The 18,374-nt window shown below is 38.3% G+C and overlaps 1 protein-coding gene across 5 annotated transcripts in view; it reads right to left on the minus strand.

Moving 5' to 3' along the window:
• The window catches only part of ERC1 (ELKS/RAB6-interacting/CAST family member 1), a 511,095-nt gene that overhangs the window by 391,148 nt on the left and 101,573 nt on the right, over positions 1–18,374 (minus strand). For all 5 annotated transcript variants that reach the window (XM_049627032.1, XM_049627029.1, XM_049627031.1 and 2 more), the window contains exons 4-5: positions 7,494–7,568; positions 609–764 (exon numbers count right to left, since the gene is read on the minus strand). In XM_049627032.1, coding sequence (XP_049482989.1) covers positions 609–764; positions 7,494–7,568 — 231 coding nt within the window. The remainder of the gene's footprint in view (positions 1–608; positions 765–7,493; positions 7,569–18,374) is intronic.

Raw genomic sequence — 18,374 nt, forward strand, 5'->3', positions numbered from 1 at the left:
AAAATATTGTGCCTAGTTAATACATATGAACTGACATGTCTCTCTGGTAGGTATCCTACTATAGATATATCTATCAGAAGTACACATGGGAAACAATAAACCTGATACAAATGGATCTTTTCTAGGGAACGGACCAAAGGGCCTTCCTTTTTATGTAACTGTATTTGAAGGGAAAACATGATTTAAGCCATTTCAGGGAAAAAAAAAAAAAAAAAGGTAGGGGGACTGGGTTCAGCCTCTCAGGGTTTGACTATTAAAATACAACTACACAAGAGGTAAAGAACTTGGTGTCTCATGTTCTGAGAAAAACTCAATTTGATGGAATTTATTGAATCACCTCTGAAGTACTAACAGATATAAATGTTAAACTGTGACAATACATATCAGCATTATACGATGAATAATTTTCTTTTAAGGGAAAACTTGAAATAACTATTTATCAGTAATTCTAACTTTAATTCTGGGAAAGTTCAATTCGAAAGAATTATAAGTCTTCTTCCCTGAAGTTTGATAAAACAATGTGAAGCTCTTCATCATCACTAAGGAAACAGAAATATGTATCAACTTCTCAAACCTCTTTTAAAAACTACAGTATCACACACCATTACCTTATTTTTCATAAATTTAGAATGGCTCCGATAGACCTCCATTTGTTTCATTTCTTCCTCCCGTTCTTCAGTACTCAAGGCTCCATTTGATTTCAGCATTTGAATTTCCTCTTCCAAGTCTCGGAGTCCACGCTCCATAGAGGAAATTTTTGAATCCTGAAGACAATGGAAGATTTAGACATTATTCACAAAGAATCAGAGAAGTTGAAAATCTCAGTCTTTACAGATGTTGAATTTAATAAAGATAAATATGCAGGAAAACTGCTGTCTAGCAACTGGTGTCTTGCTTCTAAATTAATATATCCTTTATGGCCACTTAGGTGAAAGGAAGATAGCTCGTACCTATAATATGATTTTTCCTCTGTCTCCTCCTCCAGTCTGCACCCTTTTGTTTAAAGTTGAGAGTATACGGGCGCCTGGGTGGCTCAGTTGGCTGGGCATCCGACTTTGGCTCAGGTCATGATCTCACAATTCGTGGGTTCGAGCCCCACATCAGGCTCTGTGCTGACAGCTCAGAGCCTGGAGCCTGCTCCGGATTCTGTGTTTCCCTCTTTCTTTGCCCCTCCCCTGTTCACACTCTCTCTCTCTCTCAAAAAATAAACATTAAAAAAAATGTTTTTAAATAATAAACATTTAAAAAAAATTTAATGGAGTCCACCCTCTCAAACCCTGCGGCTACTTTATCAACTAAGATTATGTAATATTCTAAATACTTGGTTGTCATTTCAACAATCTTCACTAGTAGAGTCCATCTTAAGAAACCACTCACTTTGCTCCTCTATAAGAAGCTACTCCTCATATGTTCAAGTTTTAGCATAAGATTCAATAAACTCAGTCACATCTTCATGCTCCACTTCTGATTCTAGTTCTCTTGCTATATCTACTCCGTTTGCAGCTCTTCTTCCACTGAAGTTTTGGACCCCTCACAGTCATCCAAGAGGGTTGGAATCAACTTCTTCCAAACTCCTGTTCAGGTTGATATTTTTACTTCTTCCCATGAATCACAAATGTTCTTACTGGCATCAGGAATGGCAAATCCTTTCCATAAGGTTTTCAATTTACGTGGCCCAGATCTTTCATAGGAATCACTATCTATGGCAGCTGTAGCCTCACAAATATATTTCTTAAATAATAATACCTGAAAGTCAAAATGACTCCCTGATCCATGGGCTGCAGAATGAATATTTTGTCAGTATGCATGCAAACAACAATAATCTCTTTGTACATCTCCATTAGAGCTCTTCAGTGAGCAGGTGCATTGTCAATTGAACAGCCATATTTTTAAGGCAATCTTTCTCTCTGTAGTAGGTCCCAACAAGCGGGCTTAAAATATTCAGTAAACTATGCTGCAAACAGATGCGCTGCCATCTAGGCTTTGTTTACAGAGCACAGCCAGAGTAGAATCAGCATAATTCTTAAGGCCCTCGGAGTTTTTGGAATGATAAATGAGCACTGGCTTCAACTTAAATGTCACCGGCTGAGTTAGCCCCTAACAAGAGAGCCAGCCTATCTTTTGAAGCTTTGAAGCCAGATACTGACTTCTCCTCTAGCTATGAAAGTCCTAAATGGTTTCTTCTTCCAATAGAAAGCTGTTTCATATAGGGGTGCCTGGGTGGCTCAGTTGGTTAAGCATTTGACTTCGGCTCAGGTCATGATCTCACAGTTTGTGGGTTTGGGCTCTGCGTCAGGCTCTGTGCTGACAGCTCAGAGCCTGGAGCCTGCTTCAGATTCTGTGTCTCCCTCTCTCCCTGTCCCTCCTCTGCTTGTGCGCTCTCTCGCTCTTGCTCTCGCTCTCTCTCTCAAAATAAATAAGCATTAACAATTTTTTAATTAACAATAAAAAAAAGGAAGTTGTTTCATTTACATTGAAAATCTGTTGTTTAGTGGAGTCACCTTTATCAATGATCTTAACTAGGTCTTCTGGATAATTTGCTACACCTTCTCCATCAGTACCTGCTCTTTTTTTTTACCTTGCACTTTTATGTTATGGAAATGGCTTCTTTCCTTAAACCTCATGAACCAACCTCTGTTGGTTCAAACTTTTCTTCTGCAGCTTCCTCACCTCTTTCACCCTTCACAGAACTGAAGAGACTTAGAGCCTTGTGCTGGATTAGGCTTTGGCTTAAGTGAACATTGTAGCTGGTTTTATCTTCTATCCAGACCACTAATACTTTCTCCATATGAGCAATAAGGTTGTTTAACTTTCTTATCATTCGTGTGTTCACTAGAGTAGAACCTTTCGTTTCCTTCAAGAACTTTTCCTCTGCATTCACAATTTGGCTGTTTGGTGCAAGAGGTCTGGCTTTCAAGCTATCTCAGCTTTGGACATGCCTTTCTCACTAAGCTTAATCATTTCTAGCTTTTGATTTAAAGTGAGAGATATGAGCCTCTTTTCACTTGAACACTCAGAGACCACTGCAGGGTTATTATTTGGCCTAATTTCAGTATCGTTGTGTCTCAGGGACTAGGGAGGCCCAAGGAGAGGGAGAGAGACGGGCGAACAGCAGGTCAGTGGAATAGGCAGAATGAACACATTTCTCAAGTTTGCCATCTTATATGTGCACAGTTTGTGGCACCCCAAAACATTCAGTAGTAATATCAAAGACCACTGATCACAGATCACCAGAACAGTAATGAAGAAGTTTGAAATATTGAGAGAATTACTAAAATGTGACACAGAGACACGAAGTAAGCAAATGCTATTGGAAAAACAGTGCCAAAAGACCTGCTTGATGCAGGGGTGCCATAAACCTTCAATTTGTAAAAAATACAGTTTCTGCAAAACACAATAAAGTGAAGCAATAAAACGAGGTATGCCTGTAAACTATTTCAATTGCACTATCTGAAAATTCACCTTTAACATTATTATAAATCTTCCTAGAAAGATCAGGATGTAGTCCCTTAAGAATAACTAAAGAAGCACCTGGGTGGCCCAGTCGGTTGAGCATCCAGCTCTTGATTTTGGCTCAGGTCCTGAACTCACAGTTTGTGGGACCAAGCCCCACATCAGGCTCCATGCTGACAGCACAGAGTGATTCTCTCTCCCTTTCTCTCTGCCCCCCCCAAAACAAATAAACTTAAAAAAAAAAAAGAATAATAACTGAAATACTAGGCATACGCATGCGACTAACCTGCAAATGAAATGTGGTTTACCTCTGACATTAGTTTTGGGAGGGGAAGATGGATAATGAAAGGGAGCCAGTGGAAAGAAGGAGTGTATTTCTAGCATCACTGGTGCTTCACACAAGACAAAATCACCTCCAGCAATCAACTCAAGCTCCACACATCACACAGACAGCCTCTAACTCTACAAAGCCGCCATAAGGCCCCCAAGACACATTATCCATTTTCTCCTCTAACTCCAACACAAACACATGGGCAGCTCTTGACCAAATCAGCACCCTCACTACCAAATCATGTCCCATAAAAGTTCCTCCCCAAAAGGGACCAAACTGTAACTGAAAGTCACGAAGAAGGCACTGACTGCCCAGATAAGAGACATGGCAGGCTACTCGCTGAAATCAGGACAGAAAAGTAGTATCTGATATGCTCAACTAATTCTAGCACCAACTCAATCAGACTGAGACTGGGTTTATTTGAGAACAGTCCTTCTAACAAGGTTTCTTACTCCTACAATGTATAATAACTAAGTAAATAAATTCCTTTTCATCTTACGACTCTGTACTTCCCCAGCTCTGGGTCTCCCCATCATTAATCAGCCAATTCCACTAACCTATTGAAATCCCCTGTTGCTTGCTAAATTTCCCAAATCCTCACTTTTTCTTTTGCAAAAGTTGTCTCCCTACCCCAAGTAAAGCCTGGCTTTCCAAAAGGATGTAATTTCCCTGAACTCTCTCCAATGAGGGTCACTAATCCCCCAGTACCAGAAAGGAGCAGGGGAAAAAGTATAGGCAACCTCCCAGTTCCTCAATGCTGCTCCCTTTATTTTACAGCTCATACTCCTTTTCACTCTACCCCCTCCTCACTACTTCCCCATCCCTCTTGGCCATTAGAAAAACGTCTTTGGCACCTGGCTCACAATCAATCTTCCCTTCAAATGCCACTCTTGCCATCATCCTAGGATTTCAATGTCTGAATTTCAATGACCTCAACCACCAGTCCACTTCAGCTATCCAGTCGACAGGACTACCCTCTGGATCCTATCATCACCCAGGCCTATTGCAGGCTTCTCCCCAGGCCTAGTGCACCATCATCCTCTATTTGCCATTCCTCAACCTCACAGAGATCTTCACCTCACTAATGGTCACATTTTCTCCCAACCTGTCAGTACAGTCTGAATTCTCTTCCTTTCTATCCACACTACATTCTTGGACTGATCATGCAAACTCCTCTCTCACCATCATCCTCAATTCATGTGCATTCCAATAATTCTGCCATTATCTACCTAGCAAAACTGTAACCTATAGCAGTACAGTAATTCTTCCCTGTTCCTCCACTGCGAAAGGAAAAAGGAAAAAAATTAGAGGAGGAGGAAGCAGAAGGGGAAGTGGAGAAGGAGAAGATGGAAGGAGGGAAGAAAGCAAGAGAAGGAAGGTGAAGGCAAAGATAGGAGGAAGAGGAGGAAGAAAAGGCGGAAGAGAGAAAAAAGAAAACTACATCACCTTGAAGATAGTTGGGCTCTTTTACTGTCTATCAATCATCTTCTTTTCCCATTTCCCCCCAAGACTATTCTAGATCTTCATAATTCTCTCAGGATCATGCCACACTCTCAGCAACTCAACTATTTCAGCTGTGATTTCAGGATAGCATCCACCTGACCCAACTGGGCCACCATTATCTCAGGCTTTCTTAACAGAATGGCCGAAAGTTAACACAACTTAAAATAGCTCCACTGCCTGTTAATTATTACACTTCCCCATTCTATCAAAAGGCAAGTAAAAGAATTTTGGAAACATAGGTATATTCATGTGTTTTATTCTTACTTTTCAACAGGGCTCAGGAAATAAAACATACAAATAGATTTGTGGGAAATAAGAACATACAATTGAACCTTTCTAAAGACTCTTTACAAGATTATGTTCAAGACTACTTACTAATTGCCTAACTACAAAGAACCCAGAATTCCACTAATTCAGAATTTGTTTGGTAAATCTTTCCCCACTGGAAATAAAAATACACACAAATAAACAAAATTTTAGAATGAAATCATTTAAATTCAGAGAGAAATTCTTACAACCGTACTTAAGCATCTCTCTACATAAAACTATATACTAATAACTAAATATTCTTGTCATACCAACAACTATTGAATAAAGGCCCACAAAACAAAAACAGTGTCAAACTTTTTAGGGAATAGGAAGAAGCTAAGATTTAGGGAATATGAAGAAGCTAAGACTTACCTATAAGTCTTTCAGCTTTTGTAAGAAAGAGTATGTTGTTTAAAAAAAAAAGAATGTTTTTCATAAAAATAGTAACAGGAGCAGCAGCTAACAGTTTACTATATGCCAGGTAGTATTCAAAGTGTTTTACTTGCTATAACTAATTTAAACCTCAAAACAACCTATGGGATACATACTATTACTATCGCCTTCTAGCCATAAAGAAATTGAGGCATAGAGAGGTTAGGAATTACTTGCTCTATTGTCATACAACTGATTCAAGTAAAGCCAAATTTTGAATCTAAGGAATTTAAGAAGACAAGCTCTTAATCAACCTAACATAAAGCCTAAAGATTTCTACCTATTCATTAACTTAAAGCAGAGGTTTACAAAGCATGGTCCATGTTCTATGTTCTGGGTCCCCCCAGACCTTTTCAAGAAGTCTGCATAGTCAAAACTATTTTCATAATAATACCATGATTTGATTTGCCCTCTCCACTATGTTACCATTTGCACTTCAGGTATAAAAGCAATGGTGGGAAAAAACTGCTTGTGTCTTAAGACAACAGGCAATAGCACCAAACCACGCTAGCAGTGACTGCACTCTTCAGTATCGGGTACTCACAGAAAAAAAAAATTTATTAAAAAAAGTTTTTTGTTTTTTGTTTTTTTTTTTTTAAGTAAGCTCTAGGCCAAATGTAGGGCTTAAACTCATGACCTCGAGGTATCTCACGACCTCAAGGTCAAGAGTCGCATGCTCCACCAACTGAGCTAGCCAGGAGCCTCAAGAAATAAAAATTTTAAAAGACTACTTCCTTTGGGGGATGCCTGGGTGGCTCAGTCAGTTAGGCGTCCAACTCTTGATCTCAGCTCAGGTCTTGATCTCAGGGTCATGAGTTCAAGCTCCACACTGCACTCCATGCTGGGTGTGGAGCCTACTTAAAAATTTTTTTAAAAAGACTGCTTCCTTTGAGAATGTCCTTAATGAAGCAGTAAAAATTATTACTTTTAATTAATCTCAAACCTTAGGAACACATCTTTTTAATATTCTGTGTGATGAAATGGGAAGGAGCTAGGCATTTCTGCACATTGAAGTATGATAGTAGTTCCTTAGAATAGCACTTGTGTGCCTCTTTGAATTGCAAGCTGAATTAGGTAGTTTTTTCATGGAACATCATTTTTACATGAAAGAACAATTGACAAACTATGGTTACTAGAGTTAATATTAGGCAGACATTTTCTAAAAATAAATGAATGAGCTTGTCATTTTAAAAGAATAAAAGGGTCCTGAGATCAAAAGGCTTAAACACAGCCGATTTAAAGGAATTCTGGACAACTTTTTGGTCCCATCTGACTTATGATCTATAACTAAAAGGGAATAAAACCAAAGTTCTTTTAAAGTGTCTTTTCATTGTCTTACTATTTCTTCTTAAATCTACAAAATAAGCAAAATATTGTTACATACCACTTTCTAAAACTCACACATGAAAGTATGTAATCACTTCAAAGTGTAAACTGACTCATAAGCTTCTTTGGAGACTCTTACCTTCATTTCAATAACAGTTTGCAGAGCTTTTGTTTTGGCAGAATCAGGAGCATTCTCAAATCTCCGATGCATCTCCTATACAAGAGAAGCAAAAGAGAGTAAGTGTCTCCTTTTCACTCTTATTTTTGCTCATGGGGAGGGTAGGGAAGGACAGGGAAGAGGGAATAATTGAGTAAAACAGATGATAACCCCAGTCCCGTGTGACACTTTGATCCCTGTCTACCAGACCTTTCCCAGCAGATCAGAGAAGGCTAGGGAGGTATGTGGGTCAAATACACAGGCACAAAGAGTCCCCATCTCGAACACCTAGTTATTTAAATTTAGTCACAGAGATGACATTAGAACAACAGATGAAAACTACACCACAACCCGAGATTGGTGTATCAATCCTCCACATGACTCTAAGATATACAAATCAGAACTCCAAACAATCCAAAAGGAAGATTAGAAATAGTCTTTTTTCAAAGGAGAAATAAAGGTAGTCACAATCAGTCTGCATTGCACAAAGCTGCTTTTAGTAGCTTTTAGCATTTGTGTTAACCACATCCTTTCCATAACATACACACCAGAGTAACAACCTGGCTACCTATGATGAAAATCTCTCTCCAATAGGGCAACAACTGGGAAGAAAAAAGAAGATAAGGCTGTTGGACAAGTTTCCTAAGTAGTTCATATTTAAATTTATAAAATGTCATAAAAACATAGCTATTCTTTTTAATCTAAATTTTAGTGAGTTCAGAATCAGGAAGAAAGGAACTGATGGTAGTAGTATCACATTCATGGCCTTCAAGGGTTACAGCAAAGTTATTGGACCACCTCAGGCTATTTCCTGTCAGATTTTGTGAATGTCTCTGAGTTAATCAGTCAACATTTTCAAAATACTCTGGGACAACTTCTAGTGACCCAAGAATACACAGATGAATACTTTCCATCTGAACCATACTTAACCATAACAAAAGGAATGTATAATACTTTAATTGCACCTTTCACCTAATTTATTCATTCTTGCCTGACCAGAAAGAATGGTTTGAGAAAAAGAAAACAGAACTGCACACTTCACTGAGTTACCTCTTTCTGAAAGACTGACAGAAAGAACTGATAAAAGTTCTAAATTATAAACAGTTTAAACACCAGTTTAAACACCAGTATCTTCTTAACATCCACATTCACACCAGCTGGCTGCTGAAAGTATAGTGCAAACCACTATTAATACATACCACCCTTTCTGACCACGCTTTCTGCTACTTTTCTCCCTAACTCCAGCCTTAAATATTCAACAAGGTATTCGATCCACATGTGTGACAAACACCTCAAACTCTCCAGGCCCAAGAGTGAACTCTTGGAGGTGATCCAAAAGCTGTTCCATCCTTCCACTTACTCAAGTGAAAAACCTGAATCTTCTTAATGCCTTCCTTTCTCTTTCAAGTCAGTCAATCAGGAAATCCATTTAACTCTAGCTTCAAAACATATCTGAAATGCAAGCACTCCTTGTCATTTCCACTATGACCATTTGGAGCGAGCCACTAACAAAAATATATCTTCTAATCCAACGACAAGCTCCTAATTAGGCCCCCCTCTCTTTATCTTTCTCCCCTACATTCTATTCTCAACAAAGCATCCAGAGTCACCTTTTTATTTTATTTTTTTAACGTTTATTTATTTTTGAGACAGAGAGAGACAGAGCATGAATGGGGGAGGGTCAGAGAGAGGGAGACACAGAATCTGAAACAGGCTCCAGGCTCTGAGCTGTCAGCACAGAGCCCGACGTGGGGCTCGAACTCACGAACTGTGAGATCGTGACCTGAGCCGAAGTCAGACGCTTAACCGACTGAGCCACCCAGGTACCCCCAGAATGACCTTTTTAAATATAAATTTAATTTTGTCAAATTAATTAATTTTGACAAAATTAATTTTGTCCTCTACTCAAAACTGTCACGGCTCTCTGTCTGACTCACAGCAGAGTCAAAGTCCCCTCACAGTGGCCTACAAAACCTTATCTCTTACCACTCTTCCCTCAGTCACCATGCTTCAGCCACACAGGACTCCTTGCTGTTTCTCAAATATGCTAGGCATTGTCCTGTTCCTTAGGACCTTTACACCAGATGTTCCCACTGCCTAAACTCTCTTTCCTGAGCTCATAGAGAGGACTTTGTGTCCTTCAAGTCTTGACTCAAATGCCTCTTCTGTATTAGTAGGTTTATGAGTTGTGATAATCATATTGTAGTTATACAAGAAAACGTCCCTATGTTTTAGAGATGCGTACTACAGTGTGTAGAGGTAAATTACATCGTGTCAGGAATTTTTTTTAAATCTTTGGTAAAAAAAGAAGAAAAAGCAAAAATAGGACACATGAAGCAAGTGTGGCAAAATTTTGGTAACTGGTATATCTGAGTGATAGGCATATGGAGATTCATTATGCCATTCTCATTACTTTTGTGTAAGCTTGAAATTTTTCATTATAAAATTAATGTTTAATGTTAGTGTAATGTACCTTATTTGAAAACTTAAAATGCACAAAAAAGAACCCATATGTCCTTTTCCCTCTACTTTACTCAACTTTTTCTTGTCCCATAGCATGTACCCTCTAACGTATGTTATGTGCCTCTATAAGAACATAGAGGGCCAGGGTCTTTGTTTCATTCGCTGTTGAATCCAAAGTGCCTAGGACAATAGCTGGTACATCAGTAAGTGCTTAAGAGATATTTAAAGAATGAATGATGAATGAATGAATAATGAATGGCTACCAAACTTTCAAGAATTAGCTAAAGAGGGAATCTTCTCATGTGCTGAATTATGTACACCTCCTCTTACTTCTACACAGCCCTCCTCTAACACTTAGTACACTCTATTTGGAATGATCTTCTTCTCTAACATACCAGCCTGTACACTCCTTCAGGGCAAAATTGCCTTTTGTATTCCAGACACTGTCTGACATGTAAGCAATCATTAAAAATGATTTCTCCCCCACATCCATTCCTCTTTGGCTAGATGAAGGAAAGACTGAATAAATGAATAAATTATCAGCTAGTATTCATCTTCATCCCTGTATTGGAGCACTCTCTCTAAAGTATCAAAAAAGGATCTCCTTATTTCTAAATCTAAGAGCTGTTGTCCATCCACATCTTTTCTGAACTCCATGTAGTAGCTGACTTTTTTAAATGAAAACAGAGAGAGTTAAGGGAGAACATCTTTAAGATTTCTAACTGCCTTCCATTAATGAATTATCCTAGCTCTAAATGCTTATTCTCTGCCCTTTCTCCTATCCTAAGCACAGACATTTTCTAAGTTCCATCCTTGGAACTCTTCTCAATTCTATTGCCCCAATCCAGGGACTCCACTAGCCCACAGAGAAACTTGAAATGAATTAGACAATAGCAACCCCTCTGGGGTAGATGCAACCTCACCATGAAGCACCGGTTGAGTTTTAGGCCACATCTGCTCCATCAGCAGGAAGCTTTTGTTTGGTTGAACAATGTGCATACCAATCATACAAGGAAGCCCTTCCCCAGTCCCACAGATTCGACTACAGTTGATCTCTGAACAACAAGGGTTTGAACTGTAATGATCCACTTATTTTTTTAATAAATACAGTAAAATACTGCAAATGTTTTTCTCTTAGGATTTTTTAATGACATTTTCCTTTCTCTAGCTCATTTATTATAAGAATACAGTAAATAACATATAACACACAGAATGTGTGTAAATCACCCACTTATGTTATCAGTAAGACTTACAGTCAGTAGATTATTAGTAGTTAAGTTTTGGGGGAGTCAGACATTCTACACAGATTTTCAACTACATAGGGGTCAGCTCCCAACCTCCTCATTATTCAAAAGTCAACTGTATTACCTTTCCATGGATGCACTGGAAAATATATTTTTCTATTCTTGTAGTGGACACTTATCACTTTTTCTTGCCATGGTATCTAATCTCCCTTCTACATTTGGGGATTCTACATTTTAAGCCAAGAGTCCTTCTGCAAAAGAAGTTAAAAATGCCACCTACTTTTTTCCCCAGCCTTTCCTGCAGTTAAAGCCCAGACACAAGACCTAATCTCCCCAATGAGACACATACATCACTTACTTTGAATCAGAATCTTGTAACAGAAGCAGGGACATGAATAGAGACAACTCTGTCAATGAGTGGCAGAGGCAACAGCCACCTCAAGTTCCCAGTCTCAGGAATGGCAGAGATTCCAAGGGTAGGGAGCAGTGTCAGTGGTGTCAGCCAAACAAGCTACCGTGTTTGTGTCCTGCACCAGGAGCACCACTGTCTAGACTAAACCAATAAAGGAACATGATGGATTTGAGGCTATTTTTTGGCTATATAACTTCTGAACCCAGACTCTTCAGCGCTCCTAGAGATTATGGAACCATCATCTCTAGCCTGGATTACAGCAACAGTCTCCCAAAGTTGATCTCCTTAGTAACACAATGGAAGACTGTTACTTTAATTTAATTATTTTAATTAATTCTTTCTCGACCTCCCCAAACAATTCATCCATATCACTAATGAATTCCAGGGTGCCAAATCTAGTGGACCCCTTTCTGTCCTCATCTTCCTAGAACTCTCAGAGGCATTCAAAGCAGTGGGGCCACTCCCTCCTATATACACATTTTCTCTTGACTATTATGACACCACACTCTCCTATTTTTCTTTTTCTCCAAGGGCTCCTCTATTTCTCTTACAGGTTCCTCCTTCAAAATTAGACCCCTAAATACTATAGTGATCAGGTGACCAGTCCCTAAACTCTCTTCTCTTTTCCATCGAAACTCTCTAATCTTCTACACTGCTTAAAATTCAATTGAAATGCTAGTGAATTCCCAGGCCTGTCCTCTGCTCTGATTTCAAGACTCCTTTATCCAACTGTCCATTTGACATCTCTATTTAGAGGTCTAGTAGATAATTTAACTTTTATTATCTGTAACAAAACTTAATTTTACCTTCCTTAATCTAGCTCTTCATCTGATGAGTGTGACGAGAGGTAAGTCTTCTCCATCTCACTAAACATCACTACCCTCCAGTAGCTCAAGCCAAACACCAGTGTCTCCTTTCATTCTTCCCAGATGTTCAAAATTCAGTAGCAGGCAGTGATTGCTCCATCTTCAAAATATTTCTTGAATTATTCCATTGTACTCCATTTCCAGCTCAGTTTAACCCCACATTACTACAACAGCTGTTCATTTCCTTCCATTTCCTCTGTCCACTCTCAAGAGAGCACCAGAGTAGTCTTGATAAAGCATCAACAAACCATGGGAGTTTAGTCTGCTTTGAATCTTTCAACGAGTTTCCCATTCACTTCTCATTCTCTACAAAATCAACATGATCTGACCAAAATGAATAGAAGACTGACCCTCCTGTTGTACTCATTTTAAACTATTTTAAAATTAGATAAAATGCATGAAATAACTGTTTTCAGACACTGGAAAAAGGCACACTGATCTATGATCCTTGAAAGAATAGAAACAAATGTGATGGCCCAAACCAGCTCTTCAGAATATGATGCAAGGAGAGAAAGCCAAACAGAAAAGAGCAGTCATACAGAGCTCAGAAGACAGATCAATGGATAAGACTCCTAAAGACAGTGAAAATGTGCAGAGCAGAGTATCACAGAGAAGGAAGCTAGCCATAAAAGCAGCAGTATCTAATTTGACAGGGGTCCCCTTGAGTATTTGGCCAAATACTAAGTATGTACGCACAGGGCAAGACTCCACAACGTCAAACAACAACTACTAAGGATAGAACAACTACCCAGAGAGCTATGAATTGAGCAACTACCTGAACTCACATGAGGCTAAGGAAATTTTAGTTCCAAAGGGCCAAAATAAAGAAAACATCAGAGGCATTTAACAGAGACACCAGAAAGTCCAAGTCTTAGAAGTCGCAATCATCTGATGAGTGTGATGAGAGGTAAGTCTTCTCCATCTCACTAAACAGCACTGCTCTCCCAGTAGCTCAAGCCAAACACCAGTCTCTCCTTTCATTCTTCCCAGATCTTCAAAATTCTCTATATAGAAATTAAGGCCTCTATAGGAAAGGCTATCTAGATCAGCTCTAACAGAATTTAAAAGCAAGTCCTATAAAGATCAAGTTAATCCACAACACTTCATTTAAGGAAGACAGTAAAATCCAGAACACACTAATGCAGGACAAAATCTCAACACGTTAGTTTAAGCCATAATAATTTCTCACCTACACTAAAACAACAAATCCACCGGCTTCCTATGAGCCTCGAGTTTGCACACATTTAACCTATTCTCCACACTGTAAATAAGATGACCAACTGGACACACAGCAGATATTTAGTAATATTTATTCAATAAAATGAGTGTACATATAGAAAAATAAAATGAATCCTACTAATTGTAAATAATCTTCATCGATTAATAAAATCCTATAACCTATACATTTCTCATTTGGTGTTTCTATATCTACTTGAAAATATTAAAACTGCATTTCCTTGATACCTCACAATTCAGATACTGAACAAATTAATTTTATCTGACTTCTTTCCTATTACCTAATTCCAAATAAGGTCAATTTCCAAATGTTTTATAAAGTTAAATTATAACAATTTTACTTTAAATCCTAGCAACCACATATGCAAAACATAAAGAAAATAGAAATCCATTTGAACAAAAAATCCTCCTTTGTTAAGGAACTAGGCTGCATTTTAAACCATCCACAGGCATAAAGCTTTCCTATTAAGACATTTGAAAACCTATCATTCGTAACAAATTTCCATTCAGAGGCCTGCACATTAAAACTCATTATGAACACATCTTGCAGTCAGTGAGCTGATAAACTCCCCTTTCCAACTGAGTACATCAAGCCTCTGACTCATGCACTGTTAATAAAGAGACTGGAAATAGAAATGAATGTACTATTCAAATAAATACAAGAACTAGAATATTCTATTTGCTCACTCTATTTCACTCCATTGGCCTGAAATTACTCATCCAAAAACAATTAAAGTACAGGTAGAATTATCTGGATCTTGTTACACTGTCAACTGTGGTAAACAACAGAAAATATGTTCATTTTCTCTCATTAGTTTACCAGAATAATAACTAACCTAGAGTTAGAAAACAAGCAAGTTAGGAATAAATCTTCGTATTTTTCTCTCTTTGGCAGTTTCTTTTAAAAAGTCAACTTTTACTTACACAACTGAGAGAAAGAAGTATTTGTGACTGACAAGTAGTACTTATGTCTGAAATTTCTTTTTTCAAGTTTCAGGTTTTAGCCTCCAGCACCCTTGGTTCAAGGGTAGAAGCTCCAAATTACTTGTGAGGCCCCTTTACAGATTCAATCCTCCATACAAGTTCTGGCTTTAGTGTACTCAAAACACAGAGGAGACAGAAATAAAGAAGAAGGGGAGAATAAACGGAAAGAATCCTCACTGTTTTCTGTATCTCTCAGACACCATTGTACTTTAACCCTTTTACCACCTCTAGTAATGGCTTTATTCTGAGAAAACATCATCTTCTTGTCAAAATAGAAATAGGGCACAAATGACACATTTTCTCTCAATCTCCTCTGCTTATACCTTACAACTGCTAATGATAACAGGCATCCCTCAGATACACTAGTTAGATTCAGAATTCCTATGCTGGAACCTAGTCAAATATTAATACTTTTAACCTCAAACATTTCTGTAAACCCCAACATGATAGAAGTTATACTAACAATGTTTGTTGACTGAAATATTAAAGAGATAAAAACCAGCATGAATGTATTAATGTTTTAAAACAAATTTATATTTTATTTACCACAATAGCATTTACACTTTTAAAACTGAGAGCACATATAGGTATATAAACAATGTGTTTAGTTGGCCAACAGATAATGTTTGGTATGCAGATCCGAAAAAGTCCATAGTCAGCTTAGGTGTGTTCTGCCAACAGACTGAGAACCAAAACTGGGTTTTCAAACTATGGTGTATAACAGAATTACCTGTAAAGCTCTTTAACACTCTGTATGCCCAAACCCCAAGCACAGACCAAGCCAAGTCTTGACTGTAGTTCAATGTTTGTCCACCATATGTCTTCACTATTCTACCAATCAAAGGAAAGGTACTACAGTAAACAATATAAAATCTAACAATAAGTAGTCCCACAACAATGTAATTTAGCATAAAGAAAACACAATGCTTAATTTAAATTTATTATTGTCTTCTTTGGCTTTTCTTTGATGGAATTATTTATCTGTTATCTACAGAATAATTTTTATAAACAAAATAGAAAACTAATCACAAATGCTACTGGAATGCTATTTTAATGTTACAGTATTTCATCAAATCTAAGATGCCACTGATTATAATATATACTATTGTTTTATGTACTGGAAAGAAAGGGGGGAAATGCCTCCAAATAAATAATTACACAAAGCTTTATCATCCAGAATTTTTATTTTATACTGACTATAAAGTAGAACTTAGAGTTCTCTTTTACTTATTTAACCATATTTTAACTATATGCCATTTTGAACTGTTTTCATAACTTTCCCCATGCCAGCAACTCTGGTGTCAATGCTGATTCATCACATGATATTACTGATGACATACTGAACAATTAAAGTTAACATGAGAAATACCAACAAAGCTCACACCCTCAACTACAGTGGTAACAAACTGAGAAGCTATGACTGAATGCACAGGCAAACAAATCAGCACCACTACTGCCTTGTTGACAGACTGTAAGATACTGCCAAGGATAAAATTTAACTCAATGCCATATTGCTAAAGTAAGAAAAACTGTGAGTCTTAGGATTGATGAAATACTCTTTTTCTTTAAAGATGAACACAAAATCCAATAAATAACAAAACCTATGGATATCCTGGTATTGCCAACTCACAATTCTTTTTGATTCCCTTGATCTACTAGTGCGATAATGTGCAAAAGTCATTTCAAGTCACCACTCACCTACCCTAGATTAGAGCTGTTATTAGACTTCCTTGTCCACTCTTGACTCTCCCTCCCCTATTTATTTTCAACATGACCAGAGTAAATTGTAAAAAGCAAACCTGATCTTAACATTCCCTTGGTTAAATACTGGAATGGATTTTTCTTGCACTTTGAATATAACTGTTGCATTACCTGCAAGGATCATGAAGGCAAGTGCTTTATCTCCCAAAGGGCATGTTTTGTTCACTATTTCCCTAGTGCTTTGTACATGCTTAGTGCCAGTAAATATCTGAAGAATGAAAGGAATGGATTTGTCCTTGGATACCTCTTCACCCTGTCATCTGATGCCAGCCTTCACCTTATACAATTTGCTTTTGCCCTCTAGCCTCCTTGTTGCTCCTTCAAAATTCCTTCCCATCAGGCCTTTCGCAACTTTTAACCTTTATTCATGAAACAGTTTTATCCAAATGTTCAGCATGACTTTCTCCTTGTCTTTCCTCAAATCTCCTTACCTCAGGGGCACCTCCTCATACGAGCTTATCCTATTTACAGAAATCCCCTCCCCAACAAAATTAGACTCCACCCAATCATGTAGTTACATCCCATAATTATCAGTTTACTGTCTCCCACTAGATTTTTAAGTTCTAGGAGGGCAGAGACCATGTGGTCTGACATAAAAAAATGTATACCCATGCCCATCCTAGGATCAAATACATATCAAAGGCTCAATAGTTATTTGTTGAATAAATAAAAAAGGAAAAGTGGTGCCAGTAGTCTCTTGTTTTAGAAACAATCTTTATGTATCAGGTTAGCCATACATTAGAAAACTTTACCCCAAATCATCATTTTAACTTTTTGTTAACTGTATTTTCTAACATACACGAATTTAATTCTTTTATTTATTTTTTTTTTTAGAAAGAGAGAGAGCATGCATGAGTGGGGGGCAGGCAAAGAGGGAGAAGGAGAAAGGGAGAGAAAGAATCTTAAGCAGTCTCCACACTCAGCATGGAGCCCAAAGTAGGGCTTGATCCCACGACCCTGGGATGATGACCTGAGCTGAAATCAAGAAACGGACACTCAACCAACTGAGCCACCCAGGCGCCCCCACAAATTTAATTCTTTAAGGTTCTTCCTACGGCAGTGAAAGATTCTTTCCTCTCTCAAAATTATATTAAAAGCTTTTTACTTACATTTTCTTCTAGTTTTTATTTTTTATAAAGTAGCTCTTTATTTCATCTAGAATTTGATGTAACTATGTAACTGTTTTCCAAATGGATGGCCACTATTTAAAACATCCATCATATACTTAAAACTGTATTATTTCCGGGGTGCCTGGGTGGCTCAGTCAGTTGAGTGTCTGACTCTTGATTTTTGGCTCAGGTTGTGGTCCTGGGGTTTTGGAATTGAGCCTGCTTTGGGCTCTGTGCTGAGTGTGGAGCCTGCTTGTGATACTCAGTCTCTCTCCTGCCCTGCTCCCCTGCTCTCTCTCTCTCTAAAACAAAATAAGATTTTTAAAACCGTATTATTTCTGGTTTCTATTTTGTTTCATTGATCCAGCTATCCACTGTTGTGCCAGTACATTTTAAGATCACTGGGTTTAAAATACGTGTATCATGGGGCACCTGGGTGGCTCAGTTAGTTGGGCATCCGACTTCGGCTCAGGTCATGATCTCACAGTTCATGGATTCAAGCCCCACATCGGGCTCTGTGCTGACAGCTCAGAGCCTGGAGCCTGCTTCAGATTCTATGTTTCCCTCTCTCTCTGCCCCTCCCCGACTCACTTGCTTTCTCTCGCTCTCTCGCTCTCTCTCAAAAATAAACATTAAAAAAAATTTTTTTAATAAAAAATAAAGGGGCACCTGGGTGGCTCAGTCAGTTAAGCACCCAACTTCAGCTCAGGTCATGATCTCATGGCTCATGGGATCGAGCCCTGCGTGGGGCTGGGCTGACAGGTGGGAGCCTAGAGCCTGCTTCAGTT

The sequence above is a fragment of the Panthera uncia genome, chromosome B4, assembly GCF_023721935.1.
Source record: "Panthera uncia isolate 11264 chromosome B4, Puncia_PCG_1.0, whole genome shotgun sequence".
In the NCBI taxonomy this organism is placed as follows: Eukaryota; Metazoa; Chordata; class Mammalia; order Carnivora; family Felidae; genus Panthera; species Panthera uncia.